Consider the following 17,337-nt stretch of genomic DNA (forward strand, 5'->3'; position numbering starts at 1 on the left):
AGAAAATAAGCACAAAAAATCAGTGTAAATATTTGCGAGCCTTTCGGCAGTCTGGCTTTCCGCCTTCCTGGGTCTTTCCATTGACGCGTGGCTGCAATATTCATCCGTGTAGACAGACTCGACATAGCCATTTGTTTTCCCGAGTCAATTATGAAGCAAGCAGACCGCCAGCTGTTGCGAGATAATAAGGAACTGACCCGAGTTGACCCTGGCTGTGTGGGCAAGGGGCTAATTCAATTGCAAAAGCGAGCGACTACTTGCCGACCGAGCAAATCCATCGGCGCGGCGCTTTGCGTGCGTGGACGTGGACGGCCGCTCTGGATGGATTGATGACAAAGCAGATGGAGCGACGGCCAACTCGGCCCATTCTGCTGTGTCATTAAATAACACACAAATTGAAATGGCAGACAAAGTGCGAAGGAATGAGCCCTGCCGAGAAGAAAAATCGCCTTTTGAACGCCCCGCTCGAATAAATCCTCGTCTCCTTCACTCTCGCGTGTGTGTGTGTGCCAAGATTTAATGGTTTCCCTTCTTGTTATTCGCTTTGCGTGACATATTGCAAGACGAGATTTGATTTGATCTTATTTTTACAGCAATATCCCGATGACAAAGTACTTTTATGGATGATTGAATGGATACAATACAGCAAATTTTTTAACAAATCGTTATCTGGGGTATGATTGTGCTTAAAATAGGAGCTTGTTGTATTTTTTTTGTTTTTACAGGATGTGCTGTGAAGCAATGTGCTCAAAAAGCGTAAAAAGTGGAAATTGTTTGTTTGTTCAGTCGTTGATAATTTTTTCCGAGTCAACATGTATTTTAAGTGATCTACTAAATAATTTTTAAAATTTTACTTAAAACTAATTAAACCTTAATTTTTTTAAATCTTATTTTAGCGTAAGTTTTAAAGAAATCGTATTTTTTTAAAGGGAAAGAGACCACCTTTAATTTCGTAAATTGTTTTCAGAAGTATAAACTGAGTCAAGATGTTAAAATAAACGTAATGTCCACACTCCACACTGCTTTTGATATTTAAATTGCACTCATTACAAAATGCCTTTTTAGGATCGACATATTCTAGCACACAGAAAGAATTAGATTAAAAAAGCCTGGTAAATTATTTGTTTTAACCTTGAATTTAATCAAATCATAAGGTATTATCTGACAAGGAAACTCTGTAGGATTCTTCTTATGCGTTATTGGTGAAACCATTGAATTCGTATTGCCTTTCCTGCTGTGAATCACGCAGTGGCAGAATAATTTACAAGTATATAGAGGAGGTGCAAAGAAAACAGCCCAAATTTTTAAAATTGATCTTATAAAATATACAAATTATATTTCATCGGCTTAGAAAGTTTTGAAAAATTATTTCGAACCTTTGTGACAGGTTTGAATTAATGGCAAGTTGGCAAAACGTATTAAATTGTCACACCTTAAAGTGGAATGATACTGGGCAACAATTCGAAATTATTTAAATTGTTGGATGCCTTAAACAATTGACCGATAAACAATTTGTTCAACAATTTGCAATAATGAAAAAGGACCTTCCTACAATAAAAAATCAAATTTTGCCAATTTTCTCCAAAATTTGCAGTGCTTGAACATATTTTCTTGGCATATTCCAATTCCTCTCGTCGAGATCTGTCGAACGGTGTATGCCACTTATTGGGGAAACTCTTGGTTTTGAAATAATATCGGGTTTCAAGTAAGGAGACAGCCATTACCATTTGAAAAGCACGCTAACGTTCCAGCCAATTTTCTCAAAAAATTACAGCGCTCCTTAGGTCAATTTATGCTTTAACTGAATCCAAAGGGATGAGTTTATGCAATGGCAACAAGCATTTTCCAGGCTTTTCCAGTATCATTCCTCTTTAAATTAGCTATTTCGCAAAAATTCTGGAAAAATTTCGAAAATGTGTATGGTTTTCCCCGGAAATTAAAAAAATTGATTAATTTTTCTGCCTAAAATAATGACGATTGAATGGAAACTGGCTTCAAAATTTGATTTTGTAACACGACATATGGATTTGAACCATCGGAGCCCCATAACTCTTAAACTCAGCCAAAAAATTTAATGCTTTTAACTCGTAAACTACACGAATCCAAAAGTTCCACCAAAAACTAAAACGTCGAATAAATCGCTCAATAAAAAAACTAAATACTTTTTGGAGAATTCCCGCCAAAATCACGTGTCTCGTGAGAGTTAAATTAAAACACCGTAAAATTTACAGAAACAAGAAGCGTACAAAGAGAGCCGAGGGTGCCATTGCAGAGAGCTGAATTAATTTTTCATATTTTTATTTCACTGCAAAACCGACATGAATGCCCACAATCGCATGAAAGCAGAGAAAAATTACACACGCGGAGCGTGATTGTTTCAGAATGGGCTCAATGCAGCCATTAAAATAATTAAAGCGGTGGAACGATGCAAAATACACACGTGAGATTTGACAGCTCTGTGATTTAAAGGCCCTTGATGCCTGTTAAAAATTCAGAAAACAAACAGCGATAATTGCAGCCCGCGATGTGGGTCGCGGAGGATGCAAGGAAAAAAAATATCGGCGCTGCAGTTCCGATGCAGGCCGAGCCGCCAGCAACAGCGCAAGGTCTTTTCAAATTACTGCAGTATTAAATAAGCGCAGGGTAAACTTCCTGATGCATTATTGCTCGCGGCGGTATGAAACTATTGTGTGCGCTATTATATTGTGAAATTCATCGAAGCGAGAGCGAAACTTTTCAAATTAGACGCGCGCGCTCTATATGTTATTTGTATTTCGCCGAAGCGGTCCCGTTTGAAATATTGCCAAATGAGAAATGAGATGGGCATATTGATCCCTGCCGGCTTTCAGGCATTTCAAAGCTCGTTTTGCCCACCAAAGTGCGGTGGCTGGCTCGTCTCGTTTGTTATCCACACAGCGTCTGTTTCAAATGAGGATTTAATGAATCTTGTCCAGACATTTTTAACTGCTGGCCAAGATCCAAACTGTGAATGAGAAAGGAGTGATGCTGGAATTAAGTGGGCTGCGTTGAGTATTGTTCTCGTCAGCCACTGTTTGATTGTTTGGAATAATTGTTAAGTATCAACAGTACTGGGAAAAGTATGTGTATTTTTGGATTCTGGGTGCATTTTTTTCATCTTTCTTAAAATTGGGAAAAAATCTTATATTTTTCAAGGTTTCGTATAAATTTGCGAGCAAAGTTAGCACTGCCTCCCAATTCAGAATCAGGATTTATTTCCCCAGAGTGAAAATTCACCTAAAAAGTCGTTCACCATTGGATAGATCGTGATGAGAAGGATCGAAATCAAGAGAATGATAATTATTTAGGAGATATATTTTGCAAATTCTGAAATTAAACGGTTATTTGGACCTGATTCGTTTTTGGGAACTGTTCAAATAAACGTTTGCTGAAGTCCACAAATGAAAGAATCAATGAACCACTCACTCGACATACCCGCAACGATGCAAAATGTTCTGAACCATTGTAATACAGTTGAAGTTTCCGGCTAAAATAGTTGTTTCTGGGATCCAAAAGGGTGGCATTTTCATTTTTAATACAGTAAAATATTCTATGATACAAAATTTAATCTAGCTAAAAGACAAGCATTTTCGTAACGTTTTTTTCCTGTACTTTGTGGACTTCACAAAAACTATATGGATTTTTTTATGTCTTGAACTCTACCGAAAATTAAACTGATGCTGACCAAAACTAGAACTTTTAAAAAGGCTTTAATTTTTTTCAAAGCGAAAATAAATATTAACAGGCTTCAGAGGGAAATCTATGGAATGTCTCCTAGAGCAAATAATTTAATTTTTGCAGGCAGAACTTTTTTATCTTTCAAATGACGGGAAAGTCATTTGGAAGTGATTTTGGAAAAAAATATAAGGAGGTTAAATTAAAACCAAATTTTCAATATAAATCAGCTCCAAAAAATTAAATTATTGATGTCGGAACCAAATTTATTTATTGTTCCTGAAATTGGTGATTTTTGCTGGAAAATGTAGACTATAATCTCTTTGTGAAAAGTATGTTTCCGGCCGCGGAACTATGAACACGCATAAATTTATAAAATTTCTAAAAAATTATCCAAATTGTGTAATCTGTATTTTAACTGATTCTTTTGATCCTGTTTAAATTACTTACCATTTTATTGAAAAAGACAATGCGGTGTGGTTATACTTTCCGGAAAAAATCCTTCTTTAAAAGCAAGCAATATTTTGTTCTCATTTTCTGGAAATTTTTAATTTTCGTTCTAACTCCTCTCCAGGGGTTTAGTGAGTACATTTTTACGGATTAAGTGCTATGCAACCATCGCAGTCGACGGACGAGTCGAGAAATTGCATAGACGTGATGGTCTCGCTTAATTGCCGGCTGCACTCGGGGACCTGTGATGAAATTCTTGCAAGTTCAAGCTTCAAGCGGCCCTGTGTGCTGCTCTGCTGCTGGATCAATATGCCCGACAATGTTGTTTGACAACTTATAGTAAAAAATACTTATTAAAGCCGCTGTCGAGTCCCACGCGGCACACCTTTTCATTATTTGCCACCGCCAGCCAGCCAGCACCCTTTTTTGTTCCAGCTCTATAGCTTTCAGGAAAAAGTCGTGATCAAATTTCTTTCATTCTCCCTTTGTGTACAAATTTACATAGCGTGACAAGAAAAATCGCAACAGCATTCAAATAAGCGGAAAGTTTGCCTTAATTTGGTTGCTTTGGCGAGCATCCGTCAAAGACGGCGAGGCAAAAGATTTATGAATACCAAACGAAGCGTCTGTCTGTTCAAAATGGAGATGCTTTTACACAGTATATTTGCCGAGCTGGAAATTAAAGTAGTGTGCGAATGGTGCAGCGCAGCACTCGTGATGGATGGATCGACTCTCTTTGTGATGATCGAATTTGCCTCCGCCTTCGGACAGACACGCGGCACTCGAGAGGCTGTACCTAATTCCTGGCGCGTTCCCCAAGTGGGAAAAGCCATTTTTCATCGCAGCGCCGGCGTCTTGGCGAGAGTAAATTGCAGACGGCATTATTTCGAGAAAGAGAGCGAGCTCCCCGAAGTAATTGCCGGGAAAGGCCGCGGCGCGCACGCTGCCTGGTAATTGAGACATGGGAAAAATTCGCGAAGGCGGGCGGAACGTGCGTATTTATTCAGCGCCGCGCGCGTTGAATTACCGGCGGCACGCGCGTGCTTTGCGACTCTAGCGCCGGACATTACTCATTCATCGCTTAAAGAGGACCTCGGAAACCCTCGTAGACCCGGAGAGAGGGATTTGGCCGAAATTCGGCGTCGCTTTTGCAACACCCTGGTGAATTATTAAAATGGATTCTTTTGAATAATTCAAATGCCGGCTAGACCAACTTGTGGCCAGCTTGCTTGCGGCTTTGGAATAATCAAATGAGGATTTTACACTTAATTAAGGGCTTTTGAACCTTGTGTGTTGATGAAGACTTAATTAATTTTTTTGACCTGCACGAAAATTCCTTTCAGCGTTAATTTAAAATATTTGGCTTTTTTGCTCCGATTCCAAATTTGATCCTACTTCTGTGTCATGAAAAGATTTGTGTTGAAAATACAAATTGGTACATCCAATCGGGATTTAAATATTGTTTGTTTCGAAGCAACAAGAAAATGGTTCTTTCGCAATAGGACTGATTTTGGTTTTGGCACAGCAACTGAAATCATTTCACAACGTAAATTATTCGGCAGCATCAGAGCGGAAGTGAATTAAATTGCAAATGTTGAACGGTGTCGTCAATCGTTGTCCTCAGGCTTTAATAAAACTAAATTTTACGTCAAACTTAAGGTATACACGACAAGGAGAACCAATGTCGTACAACTCGGTCGTTTTCTTTAACCTTCGATCCTTATTCGATCACATTCGAATATATTTTCTAATACAACTGCTGTTTTTCGTGTTCCACAGGGGCCCTCACAGCGTGGTGCGAAGATGTCTGCACAGGCAAACGGGCCAGCAGTTCGCGGTGAAGGTGGTGGATGTGGCCAGGTTCACAGCCACTCCCGGACTCAGCACTGCCGGTGAGTTCACGTTCACGACCCCTTTCACTTATAGTTTGAAGTGGCAGCCTCTCTGCCTACGGCGAGCCCGATGAATTTTTCAGCAGCCTCTCACGAGCTGTCTCTAAATTGTTTATCCCGAAATATTGAGTGTGCAAAATGCAGTTTCCGCCCCTCGTAAAAGCGACCAGCCAGGGAGCCATGGCGGAATTTTACGGCAGTTTGCGCTTTAGGACGGGAGATTGTCCTCCGTAATGCGCTGTGCTCTTGAACGCGTGCAAGCGAAATTTGAATTTTTTATGTCATTGAATTAAAGAGGACCGAAAATGGTGAATTAATTTTCGGCTCGTATGTTTGAATAATGTATATAATCTATAGTCAACATTAAACCAGCTTTTTAAAGATGTGTGGAATTAATTTTTTTTTAAATATTTGCAAACCAACTTTTTGGAAATTCCTAATTGCCAACATTGTGTCGCCATTGTTTATTTACCTTTTTCGGGTATGTACTTTTGCACAAAAATTCCAGATTCAATCCTTTTCGTTTGATGGGCTCAAAACCAAAACTGGTTCAGGCAATCGTGGTAGAATGAACAGCAAAGATTTTTTGTCTTGATTTTATTTTTTGACGTTCACTTGACGGTAATAATTGCTAATAATTTGATTCAAACAAAGTAGAATTTACTCGCAACATTTCATTTTAATTACAAAATGGTGGAAATTTTCACAGTTAAGGGGCCTTTAAAGCGCATAAATTTTTGCTCCAAAATTCTCTGCTTGTCAGTAGCAGGAAAATGAATCTAAAATCGCAATGGAAAGAGGTATCTGTAAATTTGTAAATTAATGGTGGTGCCATCTGTTGGCGGCTCCAAACTTTTACAACTTTCCTAATTAGCAAATTCTGTCCTGAAAAAAGTCCACGTTTTTTATTATAAAGCAACAACTACAACTAACTTATAACAAACCCTTGGTCTCTGTAAACAATAGGAATTTTCTACAATTATTTAAATTTTCTTAGTCTCACTGTTGAAAAAAACGAGCTTTTTCAATTTTTCCCTGTTTTTAATTGGCTCAAATTAAGATCGAACGATTGTTACAAGAAAGACACGTGAACAACCTATTGTTGGGCGGTTAATCACAAAGCTGACTTATTATCCCTTTAGAGAATTTTAGATGGGCTTTTAATAGCCGATTAATTTTCAATTCCCCTCCGTGTTAACAATTCAGCGAAAGAAGTTGGCTCAATTCACGATCCTCTCTATTAACCACAACAAGCAGAAAGGGGTTCAAGAGGGAGGCAAGTTCAAAAACCCATTTAAAGTTAGCCTAGAAAAGATAAACAAATTAACAAGTTTTGCCATACTATAACAACAAGTCTCAGAGAGTATAGCATCACGGGATGAGCAAGTATCTGGCAAAATGAGAGATGCAATTATCCGCTTGTGTGTGTCGCGAGAGCGGCGCAAATTAGCAAACTCGAGTTCCGCGCTCCTGCCTAATTCTGATGTTATAGCACCACCATTTATATTCTCACGCTAATTTCGCAGACCTGAAGAGGGAGGCAACCATCTGCCACATGCTGAAACACCCTCACATCGTCGAGCTGCTCGAGACGTACAGCTCGGAGGGAATGCTCTACATGGTGTTTGAATTGTGAGTGCCGCTCGTCCGCCCGCCCGGCCGCGCCGAGGCAAACTTTGTTAGCCGCGCCAATTAGTCGGCGCGTGAATTTTTCATCTTGCTCACCCTCACCGTGTTTTGTTTGTTCCCGCAGTATGGACGGTTCCGACTTGTGCTTCGAGATCGTGCGTCGCGCCATGGCTGGCTTTGTCTACAGTGAAGCGGTGGCCAGGTACTTATCCACGCAGAAAATTTTAAGCTGACGAATAAAATGAGTTTTCTTTATTTACACAACACAAATTTTCACAGAACTGTGCGCAATATTGAGTTTTTTTTTTACCAAAATCTGAATAATCAATTTAGCTTATATAAAATCAACAATATAATTTTTGATCAACAGCTAAATTTGATTAATTTGGGGGGAAAGTTTTAACTTTTCAGTTTAAAAAATAAGCAAGTTTCCAAAAGATCTTTTAGAAATTTTTAATTACTCCATTCAGTTTTGGATCAATTTTAAACTAATCGTTATTTTTTCTTAGCCGTTTTGTTTAAATAGGCTGATGCGTTGTGTGTATCTTTCAGCCACTACATGCGGCAAATCACAGAGGCGCTGCGTTACTGTCACGACAATGATATCGTCCATCGCGACATCAAACCGCACGCCATTCTGCTGGCCAGCAAGGAGAACTCGGCACCTGTTAAATTGGGCGGTTTTGGCTCTGCGGTGCAGCTAGCCGAGGGTCAGACTACATTGCAACCGCAGCCAGGTATTAATTCTGTCGTGCTCAGCCACACCACTCACGAGTTGCCGACCGTCCGATCAATAGTCTCTTTTTTTCCTCAATTCGGCTCTTTTTCCGTTTGTTTTGCCAAAATGGCGATAATTGTTCTCGCTTGCATTATTTATCATCCTTTGTTCGTGTATAATGGGGCGTTCATTCATGCCAGCCTCTGAGGGAATTGACAAAGTCAAAGCCGTTTCTACCACTGAGCATGCTCAAATTGACGAAAAGCCGCTGCGCCCGTCAATATGCATGCTGCATTACCTTTAATTATTAATGGTGGCCTGGTTCTTTTTAAATTGGCCCTAACTGACGGAACTCCGATACCCAATAGAAAACCACTCACGGGGGTAATTCATTTCTCGTGTATTTGACGACCCTAATAGAGGGTGTGCTTGTCAACCCCTTCTGCTCGGCTAAATCGAATTCTATTCCGCTGCAATCGATCTAAGATCTAATTTAAAACTGGTTATCTATGAGCAAGTACTTGCCAAGTGGAAATTTTCCATTCCATTTGTATCTCTTCCCAGCAAGCAAGACATAAGTAAATAAATGTAATAGTAAAATTGAAATACTGCACTGCGGGGAAAATTCGAGGCTATGTAGCTTCTTTTTATCTGTTTTTCCCTGCTAATTTTTGCCAGTTTTGTAAACAATTTGAAATGGTTTAGAATATTTCGATTTTAGAATAGACTGGCTTGAAATGTTTTGAAATTTTAAAATCAAGGTTGCAGTTTCTTAATCTTAATTTTTGAATATTTTTATTTTTTTTAATAAATTACAAATATATTTGGGTTTTTTCTATAAACTCTCTCCATATCAAATTTTACCCAAACTTCTTGATCAATAATGGTCTTAATCTTCCGTAAAAAGTAACATTTAATGAAATTAAAATATTTTTTAATTATTAAAACACTTTAACAGAACGTTTAACAGAACAGATTCGTTTTGCAACTCTCCGCATTACGTTAGGTATTGATTTTCAGCATGACCTTGACCTTTATCTCTGAACCTTTCAGGTCGGATGGGTGCACCGCACTTCATGGCCCCCGAGGTGGTTCTGCGGCGGCCGAGCGGCAAGCCGGCCGACGTGTGGGCCCTCGGCGTGCTTCTCCACGTGCTGCTCAGTGGCGCTCTTCCCTTTGTCGGCTCCCGAGACAGATTGGGCGACAGCATTGTGCGTGGCCAGCTGCGGCTGGATGGAGGCGAGTGGAGCCTCGTCAGTGGCAGCGCCAAGGAGCTCGTCAGGGGCATGCTGCAAACTGACCCGACCCAGCGCTTCACCATCCACCAGGTGCTCTCTCATCTGTGGATTAAGGTAAATTTGTTTGATTACTTTCTGACTGAAAAACACATTAAAAATAAATATTCATGTTAAGTCACGGTTTTGATCCAGATTTTTTTTAAATAAACAAAACTACATCTAAAATGTATTTTTTAATTTTATAGGAACGAGCTAGTGGTGCTCCCAAAATGCATTTGTCGGGGACGGTAGACGAGATGAGAAGGTTCAACGCCCGCAGGAAGCTCAAGGGAGCTGTTTTGTCGGCCGTTTCCTCATCAAAATGGGGACTCCTGGGCGACGACGAGCTTGCCGTAGATCATAGAGCCACTTCAAGAGGTGCGCTCTGAATCCACACTACAAATCCTGATTTTGGGCTTACCTTGAATTTATTTTCCAGCCGTTTCAATGGTGTTGGACTCATTAGACGACAGTCACTGCCTGCAAGGTCGCCTGGTGAACATTTGCGACGACTTGACGCCCCAGGAGCCTGACGAGCAGGACAGGGCGTTCCTTGCCTCAGTCCTGGAAGACACGCAACTCCATGCTTTGCTTGAGGTCCGTATTGAGTAGAGAAACATTTCACTATCTCAATTTTTCTTAAATAATTTCAGTAGAAAAGTGTTCTATTAATTACGTAAATAAATTTTATATTCTAGCGAATTTAATTTTTTTAGCATAGCTGTTTAAATATTTTTTTAAATAATATTTGCCTTGAACATAATTACATTTAGCACTAAAATTGTTTAGTAATTAAATTCATCGTATTTTAATTTTGATTTTGCAGCTTTACGATCGCATCTCCAGTCGTGCGATCAGTCCTTCGAGGGCGCCACCAAGCGACGCTGTGCAGCGTTGCAGGGACCTAACAGACTGGTTGAGGGACTCATTAGTTCACGTAGGCGTGTCGAACCACCTGCATCATACTCCAACCAACAACAACGTTCAGGCTGAGATGAGGGAGCTGGCCACCATCCTCATGAAGCCGCATTTCAAGGTAAGCCAAACCAACAAGTAGTGGATAAGAATGCAAACTTTTCAAACTCGTTGTTTGCAAACTCTCCGCGAGCGCAACAACTGTTGCTGCCGCGGATATCTTGGCACCGCGTCTTAAGTGCCAGTGCAAACTGAATTAGGCGAATTGATTGTGCCCGCGGGGTGAGTGAGTGAGTGAGTGAGACACTTCTCTCACTCTCTCTGCACTGTCGCGACGGGCATTAGTATGGAAGGTAGTGCAGCGCTGCTCCAATTTATGAATCAAGATGATACTGTCGTGTCCTATCAACAAGATAAATTGTTTCGTTGAGCCGGCCATTCTGGCGCCGCAGACCGCGACAGCAGCTCGATGCATTGCGATAAGATCACTACGCGTGTTTCGCGGAAATAAATATTTTGCACTACTATAAGGTTTTTAGCTATGAAGTCAGCAACTTAGGAATTTAATCTTAACCGAAAATCAAAGGTTCATACCGATAGCCAAAATCTGCCAAAATTATGTATTAAAAGTAGAAAATAATCGTTAAAATTAATAATAATTCTTTAAGTCTGAAGAAATTATCGCTAGATTTTGATTATATTTTCTGAAAACAACCTGACGGTTTTCTAAATCCATGGGGTTTAGTTTTGATAGCTGCGGATTTATCAGTTGAATTTTGCCAATACATAAACTAATCATTTAGCGTTGAGCCAAAGCTTTCCAAAAGTTTCCTAGCTAGTATTCAAGTTTTATTTTAAGTGGTAGTAAAATTTGCATGCATTTCAACTGGTGAGGACTGTCGCTCTACTTGAAATCCTATTTTATTTCTTAGTAAAGAGTTTCCCCAAAAATTGGCATACACCGTTATGTAGATATCGATGAGCGGAATCGAAATCTGCCACAAAAATAAAGTCAAACGCTGAAAATTTTGTAGAAAATTGGCAAAATGTGAATTTTTTTACTGTAGCAAGGTTGTCTTTTGACTGTTGTTTAGGTAGCCAACAATTCAATTATTTTCAAGCTATTCCTTTTTAACGTTTTTATATTCATAAAACCAATGAAAAAGTATATCCTAAATATTAGTGTTGAATTTAAAATTAAAATCCTTTAATATATTCCAAACTAAAAATTAATATCCACCCTCCTTCTATCCTCTCTCCACGAGCTCGCCAAGCATGTGGCAGACAACGATCCAGGCAGGCATTGGCGGTGATTTAAATCTGAAGAACAATATTGAGGCCTCTCGTAGGGGGTGCCATACATTGTCCTAAAAAACAATTTCCTAACGTAAACAGTGTCCTTAAAATAATGTTCTAAATTGAGTCTACCGACAATGTCCTAAAAATTATCTAAAAAATACCCAGTGTTTACTTTTCGTATAATCGTTTTATTTGGAATAAAATATTTTAAAGATGAAAGTATAGTTTTTTAATTTAAACAAGAATCAGGATCTTGAGCGTGGCTCTGTAAGTTAATTCAAGAAATTGAGGAATTGCTATAATTCTGTAATCTAATTTTTCTTTTGTACTTCTTATCCCTTTATCTTGCTGGTTCAAATGTTTCTGGCGCCATGCTCTGCTAATAATCCAACCTTACCAGCCTTTAACTAAATCGTCTTAAGAAGTTGAAGAGATTCCTTTAAGCTCTGCTAAAATACATTTACAAACTATAACTTGTCGCTCAAAATAAACTATCTGTCCGAAACACGTGGTACGTTTATCCATCATCGGAATAAACCCTCTGCTTAAACCTTTTACCAGGAATTACTTCCATCACCACCAACTTTTGCTGACTACTTCTGACTAATTGTAAGTAGATCCCCTCCCACGTATCAATTTTACAGCCACTGCGTCATGGGGCAAATTGGTTGCATAACGCACACGCGTTAGGACATTATTTTTAATTTACGTAGGACAATTGTTTGTTGGGACACTGTACGTTAGGATATTATCATGGCACCCCTCTCGTAGAAGTGGAGGAGCTGTTGTGCGTGTGAATGAGCAAGGTTGTCTGGCGGTGTGTCTTTTGTGCGGCGCGCAGAGAGATCACAGGTGTAGCTAAAGGAGAAAACGAGAGGGAAAGCGGCGTCGACGGCGGCGGCGGTGGCGGCAGCATCAAGAGGGCAGTGTGCGAGTGAGGCAGGCAAGCAAGCAGGCTGCAGCCTCCCTCACTCTTTATTGATCTGGCCATGTACCAGCATGCAGGATCGATTGGTGTGCCACTCCTTACGCAGCGCCTGCTGCCTCCGAGCACGCCTTGACCCATTTCGCGTTAGTCTGCCTCGGCCGGCTCGCTGGAGCGGCCGCGCCGCCGCCTCCTCCATCTCCTCGGGGATCGCTCTCTTCTGCCTCTTGACCATTTGTTTTCCCATCTTTTGGCGCACTCACTCAATTCTCTCTTGGAGCAGAATCAAACAGCCCAGCTTTTCGGCGGCAATTGGCCGCGATCGCTCTCAGGAAAAAGAAAATATGTTAATGGTCTGGCGAGGTGCCCTACACACAACGCCCTGTTATTTATCTGTATCCGATTTTGGTGCTGGAAAGGCGTGCACTCGAGTGTGAATAATTTATGTGTCAGCAATTATTTCAAATAAATGTGTTGCCCTGCTGACAGCATTAGAATGGCTTGCGGACTCCCGTGAAATTTGCGCGGTTTTTGCTCAGTGGAGCGAGCACTGCTGAATGCTGCCGTTACCACCAATGTTTTTCCCCATAGCCAGTTTTTTGCAGACACACTCGTAAAACATTGCTGGGCTTTTCACTTTAATTTAAAAAATATCACGTGTTTACATTGTTGTCGATTTTATAACAGTTAAAATAAGATAATTAATTTTCTGGCAGAAACAAATAAATTACAAAATTGCTCTGCACCAAACTGACTAACAATTTTTGAGAGAAAACAAAATCAAATCCCACGTTTTCATTTTGTGCAGTTCACTATTTGAGCTCCGCAATCCTCGTATTAGAAATAAATTTACAGCTGAAGAGAATTCGGAATCAACAATAGTTGAAAACTGCTTCATTGAGGAGCAAAAACGGAAAGAGGAACGAATGAGAACTATCTCATTTTCGGTTTTCAATTTTCTTACATTTCTCGAGAATGGCTGATCCCGGCGATTAATTAAAGACCCAAATCTTCATCTGAACGGAGAGCACAAAAGCTTTGCTAAAAATCGTAGCGCCGGCAGCGAGTGCTGGAGGAGGCGCAGATTTGCAAATAAGCTGCCGTAAAATACTGCATATGAGTTTTTGACGCGCCGCAGTCATGCGCAAAATAACGCGATTTTCTTAATTAAGATAGCGTGTGCGACTTCAAAAGGCGTGAGAGCTGTTTCGTGTTGCGAGCGGGCCAACTCGAGTGCGAGTCGGAAGCCTTCGAAAGGAGAGCTGCAGAACTAAGGGGTGCGCAGGGGAAACGTGTTGGCAGGCACTCCCGGCGCAGCAGATAAATCCGGTGCACCAGATCCTGATCTGATATTCAGGTGGAGGACCTCCTCCGCAGGGTCAGGACGCGGCGGAGCAGCACACAGGGGAAGGGGTTGTTTGGCCGGTCGGTGAGTGTGTGAGTGTGTCGGTGCGAAGGTATAACGATTATCTGCGCCGCGGGGTTGCCATGGCGACGCGCGGAGATCAGGAGCCATTTTGTGCTGAGGCGAGCTGGAGAGTGTCCCAGTCAGTGCCGTGGCCGCGAGCAGGGATGTTCTAACCGGCCGCACGCTGGAGCACCATTACGGCTTGCACCACCACCACCACCCCCCTGTGCAGCAGAGCCCTTTCGCGCCTCGGCATGGGCATCACAGGCACTGCCGCCAGCACAACGCCTGGCACGGCTCGACACCCGCCACACCCGTCACCCCGTCCCGATGGTCACACCAGGACCTGCACCACCAGGCGCCCTTTCACCACCACCGAGCCGCCTCCGTCATGGGCACTTCCAGCCTCGACTCGTACACCAACCGCTGCCCCATTCACAGCCCTCACCGCTTCCGCTACGCCAACGGCGGCTCTGAGGTACTCTTTCCAGGCTTCCAGGATTTTTTTGTTTTTACTTTCGTCGGCTGAGGATTAGTGGAGAACGCGTGTTTTACTGGGGAAATTTAGAATTTTTGGAGTTGTCGAAGGCAGTTGATTTTTTTTGTATCGCAGCTGGAGCACAGGCATTTTCGCCTTTTTCGCCTCTCGTCTCTCTCAACAAAGAAAGGGAGAAAAAAATCAATCTCTCTGCTTTGTGTATGTTAAAAGGCTCCTTTGTTTCAGCTTTTCGCTGTGCCGTATGTGTGTGCGTGTTGCTTCTAGTCTCTCTTTCTAATGCGAAATGTCGCTTTTTTTCTGGCTTCCAGTCCAGAGTGTGTGTATGTGCGCGCGAGTGTGTATGCCAAGTGGATATTGGCGTCGCCCTCGAGAGTGCTACATGTTTTGTCGCTCGCCCAACAATCAAAGTTAGTCGGCGGGCCGGGTTCAATCGCAGACAGACACGTTTTTGCAACTTCTTCTTTTCCCCGAGAGCAGCCCCATTTCCGATGCCCATCTGTACGTGTACACTGCTGGCTTTTTGTTTCCATTCGAGCGTCGGTATCGATTAAAAACAGCAGGCGCCCCGTACGTGTCGTCCAAATATTTCGGCACCGCCTTTGTCCGCTGCCGGCTTGGCTTAATAAACACCGTGCATAACTGCGTGCCGAGCGAGCGAGCGAGCAGGGAGGTGTGATTCGGAAAATTCATTAAGCTGTTGCGCCCGGGTGCTGCTGCTGGCGCGAGCAAAACATTGCACTCGCTGCGCTGCCGCCGCCGACCTACGCTCTGCTCTCCGGCTGACCCAACTGTGGCTTCCGAAATCTGCTCTCGCACCGACCCTGCCTGCCTGCCTGCCACCGCCGTCGGTGTATTTACACAAGCAGGGGCTCTCTTTTTCTTGCTGCTTTTGCTCCTTGCATTCAACGTCGGCAGATGACCCGTGAGTGCGGTCTGTGGGGCATGCAGATGCTGTTGCTGGGGATCAATAGCGGCGCCCCACTGCGCTCCATATGCCGGATGAAAGGCTGCGAATGTTGCCAATAACACACAACGTGACCTGGCGCTTTTATTTTCGCGTTAGCCGCCCGCATTCGGACACGGATGAGTCGCGGAATGACAGATCGATGATTGGCACCGCGAACGCGAGTCAAAAATACCGAAAAAAAACGCAGAGAGCAGCAGACCGCCGTCGACGACCGAGTGAAAGGCGACGGCTGCTGCTGCGACGACGACGGTCTTGTTGTTGATCAAATATTTACGCGCACAACTCGACGGCGGCTGCTTTTACGAGTCTTTGAGAATCTCCGTCTGCTACATCATAAACGCAGCGCTTTACGGCTCTCTTTCATTACCATAAAATTCGGCGGCGGCGGCGGTGGCCGCCACATCTCCCGCTGATGATAATTAGCTCGTGCGAGAATTAGTGCCGCTGTTGTCAAATGCAAATTAACGCAGCGGTGCACTCTAAAAATTTTCAACCAGAGAGGGAGTGGTAATCTTCCAAATTGAACTTGGGAAATGAAGCCCAAGGGCAGCAAAAAACGTATTCGAAATCTTCATAAATGCGACGAAATTTTAAGGAAAAAAGTCTGACAATTTCTTTAAAGGAAGTAGACATAAAAAGATTCATTTTTGCTGATCTAAATATCAAATCGTTGCAAATTTAAGAATCTTCGGCCGCATTTCTGGACAAAATGAGCGATCATGACGTAATCATTTTCCAAGACACCTGAATATCGTTTCTTGCCGATTTTTGGTTTAAATAGCATGGGAAACAAAGGAAAATCTTTAAAAGCATCAAAAAATACAGTGGAATGATTAACGCATCCTTATCTTTACCACCCTGAGCAGGGATGATGTCAAAATACACAAATTATCCGGCGCTTGACGGTTAATCGAATCCAAAATATTTGTCGTACATGTTTAATGAAATCAGTATTATTTAAAAGTATGTCCAAACTTATGGTAAATACATTTTCCTACACTTTCAATCTAATTGCTTGCTCTTTGTTAGTGGTAATCTGCTCAAAGCTGACTGCACAAAACTACTGCATAACAGCATTCAGTCCCATCTGTCTTATTTGCATAATCCGAGTGCTGAAAATGCATCTTTTCTCGACTGTCTGTCTAGTCCAGACTGTTGCAGCCGAGCAAAAAGTGCGCCGTGACTTTCCACCATACATCTCATTGCCCTTGAGAGCAGAAGTAGTTTGGAATACAAATTCCTCCATCACCGGGCCAAGTTTTTGTCTCCGTCCGCAGTCTGCCCTGCTCGAGCAGCGGGCTACGTGTGGAAACTGAGGGGAGAATGCGGAACTTTTCCACCCAATGCTGTGTTTTCGCGTATCGGCAATGTTTGATTGGCTGCGCCACGGAAGCGGGTCCATCGGAACCGAAATCGGAAAAGCAATTTAGAACGGAAAACTTTTCGCAGGCAGGCTGGCGTGTGCCGCCGGCAAAAAGTCCGAGTGGATCACTCGGCTTTAAATTGCTTTTCAAGCACACCCTTTTGTTTTATAATTGAATAGAGAAAGAGCCAACAAAATGCAGTTTTCGCCAGCAGCGCACGCGGACGGAGGCGGGATGAATTTATAGAAGCATCGCGTATATTTACCATTCCTCCGGATAATGGCACGAGCCAGCTCTGTTT

At 42.2% G+C, this 17,337-nt stretch overlaps 1 protein-coding gene across 9 annotated transcripts in view; it reads left to right on the forward strand.

Moving 5' to 3' along the window:
• Positions 1-17,337, forward strand: part of CASK (peripheral plasma membrane protein CASK) — a 35,340-nt gene that overhangs the window by 1,488 nt on the left and 16,515 nt on the right. For all 9 annotated transcript variants that reach the window (XM_065490254.1, XM_065490245.1, XM_065490246.1 and 6 more), the window contains exons 2-9: positions 5,923-6,035; positions 7,562-7,667; positions 7,789-7,866; positions 8,217-8,401; positions 9,436-9,734; positions 9,866-10,037; positions 10,099-10,256; positions 10,486-10,695. In XM_065490254.1, coding sequence (XP_065346326.1) covers positions 5,923-6,035; positions 7,562-7,667; positions 7,789-7,866; positions 8,217-8,401; positions 9,436-9,734; positions 9,866-10,037; positions 10,099-10,256; positions 10,486-10,695 — 1,321 coding nt within the window. The remainder of the gene's footprint in view (positions 1-5,922; positions 6,036-7,561; positions 7,668-7,788; positions 7,867-8,216; positions 8,402-9,435; positions 9,735-9,865; positions 10,038-10,098; positions 10,257-10,485; positions 10,696-17,337) is intronic.

This window comes from Cloeon dipterum, chromosome 4, assembly GCF_949628265.1.
Source record: "Cloeon dipterum chromosome 4, ieCloDipt1.1, whole genome shotgun sequence".
Classification (NCBI taxonomy): domain Eukaryota; kingdom Metazoa; phylum Arthropoda; class Insecta; order Ephemeroptera; family Baetidae; genus Cloeon; species Cloeon dipterum.